The sequence below is a fragment of a genome, unplaced genomic scaffold (genome assembly GCF_019419815.1).
Source record: "Pyrus x bretschneideri cultivar Hongxiangsu unplaced genomic scaffold, Pyrus_bretschneideri_v1 Contig51, whole genome shotgun sequence".
In the NCBI taxonomy this organism is placed as follows: Eukaryota; Viridiplantae; Streptophyta; class Magnoliopsida; order Rosales; family Rosaceae; genus Pyrus; species Pyrus x bretschneideri.
This window is the reverse complement of record NW_025999789.1, coordinates 562,224-575,060: the sequence shown is the minus strand read 5'-3', so window position 1 is coordinate 575,060 and position 12,837 is coordinate 562,224. Positions and strand designations below refer to the sequence as shown.

General features: G+C 39.2%; 2 protein-coding genes and 2 pseudogenes across 3 annotated transcripts in view; 2 read left to right on the top strand and 2 right to left on the bottom strand.

The window, feature by feature from the left end:
• LOC103954084 (putative disease resistance RPP13-like protein 1) overlaps positions 1–12,837 on the top strand; it is a 36,105-nt gene that overhangs the window by 14,617 nt on the left and 8,651 nt on the right. The gene's annotated exons all lie outside the window — the stretch shown is intronic.
• Positions 2,023–7,605, top strand: LOC125470673 (putative disease resistance RPP13-like protein 1). Of its 2 annotated transcripts, none has more exons than XM_048570000.1 (4): positions 2,023–2,220; positions 2,344–2,485; positions 2,748–7,064; positions 7,276–7,605. In XM_048570000.1, the coding sequence occupies exon 3, from the start codon at positions 2,812–2,814 to the stop codon at positions 7,054–7,056; it is 4,245 nt and encodes a 1,414-aa protein (XP_048425957.1). In that variant the 5' UTR covers positions 2,023–2,220; positions 2,344–2,485; positions 2,748–2,811; the 3' UTR covers positions 7,057–7,064; positions 7,276–7,605. The 2 variants fall into 2 exon arrangements, with proteins under 2 accessions (XP_048425957.1, XP_048425958.1); XM_048570001.1 differs by having other exon boundaries at positions 2,323–2,485.
• LOC125470652 lies at positions 7,704–8,786 on the bottom strand (annotated as a pseudogene).
• LOC125470651 lies at positions 8,496–12,827 on the bottom strand (annotated as a pseudogene).

Genomic DNA, 12,837 nt, shown 5'->3' with positions numbered 1-12,837 from the left:
GTGCAGGGGGAATGTAAATGGTCCTATCACCTATGAGTATAAATGTCATGGCCTACAAATTGTGGCTTAATCTAAATAGAATGGGTTGAGTTTGGTAGTTTTTCTTAAATTTGGTATTGTTCCTTTAAACCTAGAAAAGTGTGGTATGTGTAGCATTACTCTAAAACTCATATCCAACTTGTATTTAATCCTAGTTTACATATGTTTGTTTTTTTGTAAAAATAATCTTTGGAAATTGATTTATAATATTAACGATTCCGATCATAAACTCGAAATTTCGTGCATTGACCACGAATCCGTGAACTGAGAGGGAATGTTGAGAAGTAAACTCTAATTCTTAAAGATAGAAATAGATTAAAGGAAACAAATTGAATAGCCAGCGGAGTTGTAGGCAAGCTATATATTCTGTCTCATGACTAATGAAATAAGAGTATGCCCAAACTATGTAAAAATAATCAAGGGCAGCAAATTGCCTTGCAAACTGTATTATAGCTCCCCATTCTCGAAACTGTATTCTGATGATTTTCCAATAATCCGCAGCAACAAGACCGTAACGATTGTTAACCTTTAGCTTAAACAAGATGATAGCCTGATGAAAAAGCATTGGCCGTTGAAGACAATATTGTTGCTAGCTCTTGCTTTTGCACCAGGGCCTCATGTCGGATGGAAGATGTCCAACACAACTATTGTTGTTGTATCCGTATGCCTGAACGCTTTTTGATTAATGAAGGACAATATTAATTTTTCAATGATAAAATTGATTAAAAGCGAAATTTTAAAAAATTGTGATCAAAGCTGCACCAATTTGTCAAAACGTGTTTATTGTGGCTAATTGCCTTTATATTATTCGAGCAATGTGATATATATATCTTAGTGACGGTACTCTTCTATGAAAATTATTCACGACCTCTACATTTTAGATTAGACATATGAATGAATCATTTAAAACATAATATCAGTTTTTTTTTTTTCTATTAAATGTTAAATTTCTCTTCACACGTTATTGCATTATTTATTTGAAGTACTGACACAATGACGAACCTAATATAAATAAGTGATTCTCGTAGAAAGAATACAACTTTTCAACTTTTCTAGCATGTGCTGTTCGTGGAATATTGCAGCTTTGGGATAGTGGAATTAAGGTCTAGTTGCTAGGAGGGTTATGAGTAAAAATAAAACTATATCGTGAAGACGCAAGTAAATTATGTGGCACTAAAATTCGGTTAACCGAGCTTAATCTTCAATTTTTCATAAGAAAACAATTTTACTTGTTTTGCATGCAGCTCCATCTTTTGGCATTCTTCTTTTCTTGTATTCAAATTTTTTGAGCATACAAGTCCATAGGTTTGTCACCCTTTCTTAATGTGTAATTTTCTTTTTTACCTAATTCTTTTGTTTGTAAGTTCTTACCTTTTAGGTTTTGTTATAAAGGGTTTGGTTTTATGTCTAATTTTTTTTCTTTGTATTTTATTTTTCAAGAGGGGTAACATTTATTTCCTCCTTTTTTCCTGTATTTTTTTTCTTATTTCATGAGAGACAAGGTTTATATCATCTCTATAACTTCTTTTTTCATATCAATAAAATTCCATTGTACCACTGAGGTTTTAAAAAAATGACAAACGATAGATAATCTACAATAAATTCATATAAATTATCAGATGGGAAGAATTTGAACCCAAGATATAGTGGGTTAAAAAGAAAAACCATATTTCAAGGACAATTCACCATGTGTAATAATTTCACTCCATCATGAAAATCTTGCTCAATTTTCCTTCCTTAAACATCGATTCCAGGGTATTCTTATAAAACACATTTCTCTTCATCTTCAAGACTTCAAAATGAAATCTAAAATAAATTTATTTTAACTTTTTACACAAATTAAAGTGTGGAGATTAGTTACAGTCCTTGTTACTAAACGATGGTAAAGCTGAAGCAGGATGCATGGTAACTTTGGTAAAATCTAGTGTCGACAGGATAAAGAGCCCGGGGGGGGGGGTTGCCATGCGTTTTCCTTCTGCCAAACTGTCAACTTTGTTTTCTTTTGCTTTGTGTTGTGTGGCTCAGGACAAAGAGGGAGAGATATTATAGCCGATTGAATTATTGAAGAGCACTAAAGTCTTTGTCGCCAGGAATCTGAATTCGTTGATTTTCATAAGCGATCAGATCAACGGAAACAAGTTCCTTCATCTTCATGATCATCTGAAAACTTCAATTGATGCAGTAAGTTCTTCTTGAAAATATATGGGAAATCTATTTTTTATTGATTAATTATTTCATTTTATTCAAGTTTATATACTGAATTTTTTTTTCATCAATAACCAGCTATACGATATATGGTTTCAGGTTCAACACTTTGTGCAGTTTTAAGCTCGAGAGCTCAAGCTTCCAGGGAACTACTCCTTAATCTTAATTGGATTAAAGTTTTCAACTTCAATTGAAACCTGATCCTCGGAAGCAAGTGTCCTCAAGATCTGACGACTTCCATGTAAGTTATTGCCATACATCCGATCCTATATTTATGCGAATTTCGATTTGTGTAACTTGTCGCGTCCCAAAAATTAATAGTGCTATTTTAAAATGTAAAATACATATGATTTTTAATCTCAAATTTTTCTTTTGTACTTTGTCTTTCAAATTAAGCGATTTTCAGTAAAACGTAATTGAGCCCCTGTGTAGCCGGTAGGACCGTTATGGAATTACATAAATTTTGTATACAATAATTAGTTTCATCTGCTTAAATTGTGCAGCTGTGACTACTTGTGAGTCTTGATTGGTATTGCTCAACGGATCAAACTTCCAATTCAAGAAACTATGGCGGGAGAGGCTTTTCTTGTGGCATTCCTCCAAGTGCTGGTTGACAAGTTGGCGCATCGAGAGGTCTTCAAGTACTTTGGACTCGTAAAGGGCGTCGATCAAAAACTGAAGAAATGGAGTGGCACCTTGTCTGCTATTGGAGCAGTGCTGAATGACGCCGAGGAAAGGCAACTGACGGCTGAGAGCAACGCACTGAAGCTCTGGCTCGATGATCTCAGGGACTTGGCTTTTGATGCGGAAGACGTGTTGGATAAATGTCATGCTAAAATGTTGAAACGTCAGATACAACATGCTCATCCCAGCACAACAAGCAAAGCATGGAAATCAATTCCTAATCGTGTTTCCAAATTCAAAACAAGAAGCAAAGCATGGATATCAATTCCTAATCGTGTTTCCAACTTCAAAATGAACTCGGAAATACAGAAGATTACCAAGCGATTACAAGAGATATCCGAACGAAAAGACCAGCTTGGTTTGAGAATTGATACTGTGACGTCGACTATAAGGGCACGCCAAAACATATCCCCTAGTTCCAGTCAACCAGATGGACCTGTGATTGGAAGGGATGAGGACAAAAGGCAGATTGTTGAGCTGCTGTCGAAACAAGAGCATCGTGCTGCCAATTTCGATGTAGTTGCAATTGTTGGTATGGCTGGAGTCGGAAAGACAACACTTGCTGGACAAGTACTCAAAGATATGGTTGCAACTCAAACGTTTCAACCAGCTGTTTGGGTGTGCGTATCTGACGACTTCAACCTTGGAAGAGTGACAAAGCAAATTCTTGAATCAATCACATCTCGGCCATGTGCGACAGAAGATTACAATAAGGTTCAAGATGATTTGTATAAGGAGTTAGCGGGGAAGAAGTTTTTAATTGTTTTAGATGATGTTTGGAAAACGTGTAGCTACGGTGATTGGATGAAGCTGCGGTCCCCTTTTCGTGATGGAGCACAAGGAAGCAAGATAATTGTGACAACACGTGATACAGATGTTTCAAAAATGATGGGAGCTGCCAAGCTGGTTCACAATTTGGAGCCCATGGAAAATGATGTTTGTTTGCAAGTATTTGAGCAGCATGCATTCTTAAATTCTAACAACGACAAACCACCAAATTACGAGTTACTTAAGAAGAAAATTGTCGCAAAGTGTAGGGGATTGCCTTTGGCCGCGAGGACCCTCGGTGGTGTTCTACTTCTTAAAGAAACATACGAATGGGAAGAAATATTGAACAACAAACTGTGGAGTCTATCAAATGAGCATGACATACTTCCAGTATTGAGGTTAACCTACTTTTATCTTCCTTCACATTTGAAAAGATGCTTTGCCTATTGCTCAATACTTCCAAATGACTATGAATTCGAAGAGAAGAAAATGATCCTTCTATGGATGGCCGAGGGCTTTATTCTTCCCCGACCAGAAGATAATAAGCAAATTGAAGATTTAGGTGCTGATTATTTTCAGGAGCTCGTATCTAGGTCATTGTTTCAAAAATCAACCGAAAATATTTCAAAATATGTGATGCATGACCTCATTGGTGATTTAGCACGATGGGCAGCTGGAGAAATTTGTTTTAGATTGGAGGATAAGCAAAACGATGATGGTGTACAACTTAGATGTTTTCCGAAGGCACGCCACTCGTCTTACATCAAAGGTAATTATGATGGAGTTAAAAGATTTGAGGCATTTTCTGAAGTGAAATGTTTGCGAACCTTCCTGCCAGTAGGCAAGGATTATGTTTGGGGTTATTTAAGTCGTCAGGTTACTTTTGATTTATTGCCAAAATTGCAATACTTGCGGGTGCTCTCTTTTAAGCGCTATAAAATAACTGAGCTGCCAAACTCAGTCGGTGATTTAAGGTATCTACGGTATCTCGACCTTTCTTACACGTTGATTACCAGTTTACCTAAATCAACAAGCACCCTTTACAACCTGCAGACATTGATATTGAAAGGTTGTTATAAGTTGAAGTCATTGCCTGCAGACATGAGTAATCTAATTAATTTGCGCCATCTCAACAACTCAGGTGCATCTTGGTGGAAAGGAATGCCTCCAAAACTAGGTAAATTGGTGAATCTCCAATCTTTGCCTAATTTTGTGGTGAGTGGTGGTAGTAATCAATCAGGGATAAGAGAGATAGAGTTCTTGATGCATCTCCGAGGGACATTGTGCCTCTCAGGATTGGAGAATGTGACTGACGTCGAGGACGCTCGGAGGGCCAACTTAAAATGCAAGGAGAGGCTTGATTCGTTGGTCCTAGAATGGTCTCATTCAAGCGACACAAGAGAAACGGAATCCGATGTGCTTGACATGTTACAGCCTCATACAAAGATCAAAGAGCTCACCATCAAGAGATATGCCGGAAAGAAATTTTCATCATGGGTGGGATGTCCTTTGTTCTCTAATATGGTGCTTGTGCGCTTACAGGGATGCAACAAATGTTTGTCGTTGCCACCCCTCGGACAATTGCCTCATCTCAAAGAACTTTATATTGGAGGAATGAATGCAGTGGGAAGTGTTGGTCCTGAGTTTTATGGAGAGTGTATCTTGCCGTTTCCGCTATTAGAGATTCTTGAGTTTGTGGATATGCAGCATTGGAAGGAATGGCTTCCTTTCCAAATGGATCACGGAAGTGGTGTTTTCCCTTGCCTGAAAAGGCTTTCAATCAAAAAATGTTCTAAGTTGGAAGGTAAGCTGCCAGAGAACCTTGATCTGTTAGCTGAGCTTGAAATTTTTAAATGCGAGGAATTGGTGGTTTCGATTGCCAACTACAAACAACTTCGTCAAATAAACATTAAGGGTTGTAAAGCGTTGGTGCATACAGCTGCTAAGGTTGAGTTTGAGTTATTAGAGTCCTTGCGTCTTTCAAACATTTCAGAGCTGAGGTCTCTGCAAACAGGGGAATTGTGCAAAAAGGGATTAACCAAGGTTAGAGAATTGAAGATTAATGGATGTAAGGAGCTGAAGTCATCATTGAAGAATGAGGCTGGATTATTGCAGCAGTTGACTTCTCTTGGCCGTTTGAAGATCAAAGACAACTCTCCTCTAGTTGAAGAATTGGGAAAAGAAGCAAAGGAGTTGCAAATATTGGAGTGCAGGATTGAATGTCTGGAGTTAATCAAGTGCGAAAATCTTTTAAAGCTACCGAAAGGGTTAAATCAGTTGTCGTCTCTTCAAGATCTTCGCTTACACAAATGTTCACGTCTAGCTTCTTTTCCATATGTTGGTCTGCCACCTTCTCTTAAAGACATCAAGATTACCGAGTGTCATTCGTTGATATATTTGGCAAATTTTCAGATTCCCCAAAATCTCAGAAGAATAGAGATAAGTGATTGCAAAAGTTTGAAATCACTAGTAGATGAGGAGGATGTTAGTTCTTGGTCGTCTTCTTGTCTTGAGCACTTGATTATCCGGAGATGTCAATCTCTGACGTCGTTATCATTGAGTGGCCGGCTTCTCAGTACACTTAAACACCTTGAGATGATTGGTTGTGAACAACTGGAGCTAATCGCAGAGGACGGGTTCTTCGGCGACAACACCAATCACTGCCTTGAATATATTTGGATCTGGGATTGCCCAAATCTGAAATCCTTACCGGATGGCTTATGCCACCTCAGCAATCTTCAAGAGCTATACATTCAAGAATGTGGAAGTCTTGTTTCCATCCCGAGACTGAGTGGGGGGAGAAGACCCTCCAACCTGAGATATATCCGGATCACAGATTGCAAGAAATTGGAGGTGTTGCCCGCAGACATGCACAATCTCAACTCTCTTGAGGATTTGTTGATCGACTACCGTGAAGGTTTGGCTTTTCCTCCCAACCTCACATCACTTACAATTTGGAAGGTCAAGAGCTGTAAGTCATTGTGGGAGTTGGAGTGGGGGTTGCACAGACTCACCTCTCTTAGAAATTTGTGGATCAGTGGTGAAGACCCGGATACGGTGTCGTTTCCACCCGACATGGTCCGGATGGAGACGCTTCTTCCCAAATCTCTCACTCAACTCGAAATAGGTGGCTTCCCGAATCTGAAGAAACTGAGCAGCAAGAGCTTTCAATTCCTCACCTCCCTTCAATCTCTTGAATTCGTGGGTTGTCCAAAGCTAGCATCCATTCCAGAGGAGGGTCTGCCTCCTTCACTAGAGGAATTAGTCATCAAATGGTGTCCAGTGCTAGAAGAGAGATGCCAACCAGGAAAAGGACGCTACTGGCACAAAATATCCCACATTCCTCACATAGAGTTATAATTTTAGAGGTATCATCGTATCAAGAAATGTTTTATTATTATTATTAATACTATATTATTGTTAAGCATCTTTGGTTGGATCTTGGCATCATGTCCACAATATTTTGTGGGATCATGATATCATGTCCAAATAATATATCCAAAGGCAAATAGAGAAGAAGTTAAAATCTTTTTGGCAGTTTACTTATGTCCTCAAGATTTTGGGGTTTCACTGTTTCAGCATTGCATGCTTCTTCGCTTTGGGAGTCCAGTGGCTGACACAGTAGAGTTGGTTCTGTCCTGCTTTGGGAGCGATTCTTTGACGACAGCAATGGCTGTTTCTAGGCCAAGCTTTCTTCTCCCAAGTTTTGAGTTTTTCTCACTGGGTTTTCTCCGGGCAACATTGATTTGTAATTCAAGTGTGCTACTCTTTCTCCCAAGTTTGGAGTTTTTCCCACTGGGTTTTCTCCGAGCAAGATTTTAACGAGGTCATTTAATCCTAATCATTTGTAATTCCTCCCCTTGACGGAATGATTGTGACTTGTGAAGCTAGTAATGCATTTAATTTAATGTGTCGAGAATAATGCCATTAAAGAGGAATGAGAAAGCCAAGGGGCTTGTTGCTCAAGTGGGTAAGAGCGTTTTTACCCTTGCACCTGAAGTTATATGGTCGAATCTCACCTGATAAAGTGAAGAACTGTGTTTAACGAAGAAGTATTGTCGTATCAGAAATTAGATTACAGCAACACATGACCTATAGACTACAAAAACCAAATTCCATTTTTGTTACCTTTTTCGCCAAATCCTAAGTTGTATAACTCCAACCAACGGAATCAAATCCGATTAGTACAGATCATTCGCCTGCTTTCACATCTTTCCTGGATTACCACCCCGCTGTTGATTCGCAGCAGTGGGCGAGAATGGATCAAAAAGTTGCTGTCCTCCTCTAGGACCAGACGCGGACTTGCCAGAGGCAAATGCGAGATTGTTGCTGAACTGTTGATTTGGAGGACGTGGTATCTCAGGTTGAGTTGAGTGAGCAGGATAGTTTTGTTGAATTTGAATATGATTTCCTGGCCTTGGAGGCAGAGGACTGGGCAAATTGGGAATCTGGTGAGGTGGATTGAAGTTAGCCGGTCTCATTGGCGACTGGTGTCCGAGGTAGAACGGTACTGGAGTCTATAAAGGTTGCAAGTCTGGGAGGAACTGAGATGGCAGTTGAATTTCTGGCGTAGGGAGCAGTAGATATATAAGCAGATGGATGCTGACCCAATGTCGTCACCGAGCTGTGGTCTCAATAACACCTGACTGCCCGGCTGAGGAAACTGGAAGGACAGTGCCCGAGGTGCCGGAGGTGGCAACATTGGTCTGGCGAGAGAAGCATTCTGTGCTGAGAAGTGACTGCTTGACTGGGGAACCGTTTGGAAGGATGGATTCTGTGGTCCGTGAGGCTGACAAGTGAAAACGCCAGGGCTTGGAGCAGTCATCATTGATGGTTTTTAAGGGAGCAAAACTTGGAACACTTTCAGAAACAGAACTTGGAACTCTTGCTTGTAGAGATGTTGATAGATATGTACAAGGAAGTCCCGCTTGAGGCCGTGGAATTAAAGTAAAGCTTGGTGCTGCAATAGGATGGTTTATAGAAGATACCATATTCACTGTTGATATATTTGGAGGTGGCAGCATGGATCCAACACCTGGTTGTGGAGCTGGTGGACCACTCGACCATCCAGTAGAGCTTCCAGCAGGCAGTTATCCAGGACAATTAATAGACACATATTGCAGAAATGAAGGCGCAAAATTTGTGGGGGTCGGTTTCCCAGGAATGCGAGTGGAACTGAAACATTATTTTGAACTGATTCAGGCTGGGGAGCCAGATATGTATGCGGCAAAATTTGTGTTCATGGTGGGTTTTATATAGGGGAAACAAGAGAGGTTGTCTAGGGGAAACAAGAGATCGTGGAAGCCCAAATGATGAAGGCAGGTCTGTGGGGTTGAAAGGTGATGTTGACAGATGGGATGGATTGTTAAGAATTGGTCTCGAAGAATTCAGCGGATTGAAGCCAGGCATATTCACGGGAGCGGACGATGGGCCCGTCAAGAAATGATACTGCCAGATTTCCCTATACGGAAGTTGATGTTGCCAGATTTCCTTATATGGAAGTACTTCAAGTAATGATAGTGAGAAACAACTGTAGAAATCATAATAAATAGCATGAAAAAAAAAATTATAAGAAACTGTAGGATGTAAAAGCTTTATGTTTAAACATAAAACGAAACTCACTGATACAGAGGTGACTAGCAGTTCAATTATAGCAACCGCTGCAACTACTTTCTCAAATGTGTCAGCCGATATATGAACGCATAAGTTTTCATATTCACCCTGTATTTCACTCCCATCAGATGGTTTTATCTCAGCCTGCAAATAAGGTGAGTCAATCTATTCAAAAAGTAAAACTCAGAGTGATTAATATTTACATGCTTGGTTAGTATTCATCTATCAAGCAACTGATTTCCACTAGCTTGCCTTTCCATTGAAAGATAAGATAAATCATGATATCAACGATGATCGAAATTTTTTTGAGTTTTCATCCAAATCCAAATATAAACCCAAAAAATTTGACAAAATTATATTGTCAAGTCAAAGAGAATTACTGACAACCATAATATCATAAGGCTGAAATTTAGAATTGTATATTTTTCAAATACTGCTAACTTAAATTCTTTGGCAAAATAAATAACTTTAAGAGTGAATAAAGTCAAACCTGCACATGCATGACAAAAAACGCCGTGGCTGCCATAAATCCCAAATGTAGAATAATGGAAGCACAGCAACAGACAAGTATCCTCGCTTTGCTGATAATTTACGTTCTTCTGAGAGAAAAGCAGGACCATCTTTGTTCACTTGGTTCCTTGCTTTGAGATTGTGATTTTCTGTCACATTTGCAAACAATTGATTACACGGTCTTGAAAGGCAACATAAAAATGGAAGGGAAACAATATTCCAAAAATATTGATTAGGTCATGCATAATAAAACAATTGGATGTAAGTAAACACATTAGTTAGGAGCCATTATACAGGTAAAACGGTAATAGATAGTAAAGTGGAATAATAAAGGTTAATCAATCCCTTTGGGCACACTTCAATAACTCAAGCAAATGACAGCAATAAATTAACAATACGTCATCATAAACAAGTGCCTGTTTAAAAGTAATACCCTGACTTCTGGAGGAGTATTCCGCTAGAGAAAAGAGCACAGCAGCAGAATCTTTATCCTCAGGAGGAGCACGGAAACCCAAAGAGAAGAAAGTTTCAGGCTTTGACTTCGCATAATGGACAATTGAGCAAAGTGCTAGAGACAGCATTGGGGATGCCAGTAGAAAGTTTGGCAACCGTTTAACTTGGAAGTATCTCAAGAAACCTACTCCCCTGGCATCAAGGTAAACCATCAACCATACATAATTTCTATTTTATTCCAATTTTGTATATTTGACAGTATTAATTGCACAGTATAAGTATAAAAAGCTGAAACTATACAGATATATATGGAGCCAGTCCAATTACCATTCCTTGCAAAATCAAATACTATTTATTGATGATTTTCCAATAATCAGCCAAACAAGGACCCTTTCTGTAACATTGCTCTTCAGCAACAATTGACAGTAATGATTGTGAACCTTTATGTAAAGAAGAAAAGAGAAAGTGGTAGCCTGATGAACAAGCCTTGGTGGTAAAAGATCGCATACCAATAATGACTTTGAATATAATTGTACAGCAATGGTACTCTTGCTTTGCACCAGGGCCTCATATTGGATGGAAGATGTCCAAGACAAATATTGTTGTATCCATATGCTTGAAATGCAACAAAAGGGACAAAAATGCATATGCAACGCAGAGCTCCACCAACAACAGCCTGCAATGCCAACTGCAACAGAAATGAAAATTGCTAAGCGATCATCTTCTTCGCAAGTATAAATCAACAATTGCTTTCTGCTACATAATTGGCATGTTCCTTTTTTTCTTAGATACAGTACAAGAATATTCTAACTGTATCTCCATAGTATTGCTGAATGAAAGTCTACTTTCATGGAACTGGGTAGGCAAAATAAATTATTGATAATCATGATACTGACCTTAATCTTTCATATGTACAAATTTAAAAATCATAAATAAAATAAAAAATTAAAACCTACAAAAGGACGCTTCCTCAAGAAAACAGCATCATAGGTCTGATGCATAGTCTGAAAACAGAAATAACCAGCATTAAGCACTTCATTGGACCTTGAAAATCCAGAGACGGCAAACCAAAGAACAGCAATAACATGTTTTCCAGATATTAGATGATACAATCCTCCAACTGAAAAAAGGGCGAACAATGTCTCTGAATATCTGCAGTATAAAGCAGATGAAAACCCCAGCCAGATGCAATAGCATAGGTACCAACAATATAAAGCAGATGAAAACGGGAAAACAACATTGATAAATGGAATATGGAAGCTGGATTGAAGCAAAACAAGATCAAAGCCCTCACTGCTGCTTCATGGTCCAAAGTAACAACTGAAAGCCTGTTAAAGTGACAAGGGGAAGATAGGTATTCAAAAGTTTTAAACCAAACAAAAGGTCAATGTCAAAATAATCAAGGGCAGCCAATTGAATCCAGGTTCATAAATATTATAGTTCCCCATTCTCGAAACTTCATTCTCATACATTTCCACATTATTTCCCTTTGATTGTCGACAAAATCCAATTTCAGAGGAATAGGGTCTCATTAAGGAAAGGTCTTTACTTTCATTTTGTAAAATGGTGTAAGTAAAGCTCCAACTATTATTGGAAAAGAAACACACTTGAAGCTACCAAGTAGTTATACTATGGATAAAGTTTGCCTAATCAAATTGAGCTTCTAAAAATCCTAACCGAACCAGCTCACCTGTATAGATAAACAGCCGCAAACACGAAGCCAATGATGTTGATCACATAGCCAGATAATCCTAACACAGCTCTCTGCCCAATGACCGGAACAATGGTGCCAAAACTGAAACCAGAAAGCACCACTGCCTAGTTGTAAAAAAGCACTTATCCAAAGTTCAGAGATTACCAATTGGGTAAGCTCAAAGTTCACCAATTGCCAATTGGGTAATCTCAAAGTTCACAAGTTGCCAACTGGGTAAGCTCAAAGTTCACAAATTTTCAATTGGATAACCTCAAAGTTCACAAATTGCCAATTGGGAAAGCTCAAAGCCACAAATTGCAAATTGGGTACTGCTCAAAAATCCAGAAACTAATAAATTTAACAAATGGGTATTACTAAAAACTGCTAATCCAAGCCTAACCTGTGCGGGATAACATCGACATGCAGAGAGGAAGAAGCGGAAAGAAAGCGTATGTCTGCTCGTACTCATAGCCACTGTCCCACACAATGCTGGACTCGATAGCGGAGCTCAGAGAAGGAAAGCGAACGTTTTGTTGTGAGGGGTTGGTGGATAGGCAATTGGGGTTGATGGGGGTGGATGTGTCGTAGGGAGACAAGAGAGTCCGCCATAGGAAGATTAGAGTCAGGACTAGGAGTCTGGACTGGACTGCTGATCTGATAACTGTGGTTTCGTGGTGGAGCCTCGGTGAGGAATTCGTCGGAGGCATTTGGGTTTGGTTGAAGACGTTGTGGAGGTCGAGACTTTGGAGAAGGAGATTGGAGGTCGCGAGACTGGAAACGATGGGAACGGGATGGATGGAGGATGAGTTTCAGGAGTACAAATCTTCTGCGCCGAAATTTGCCTCTCGCCTCTCTGTGACATAACCAGCTCT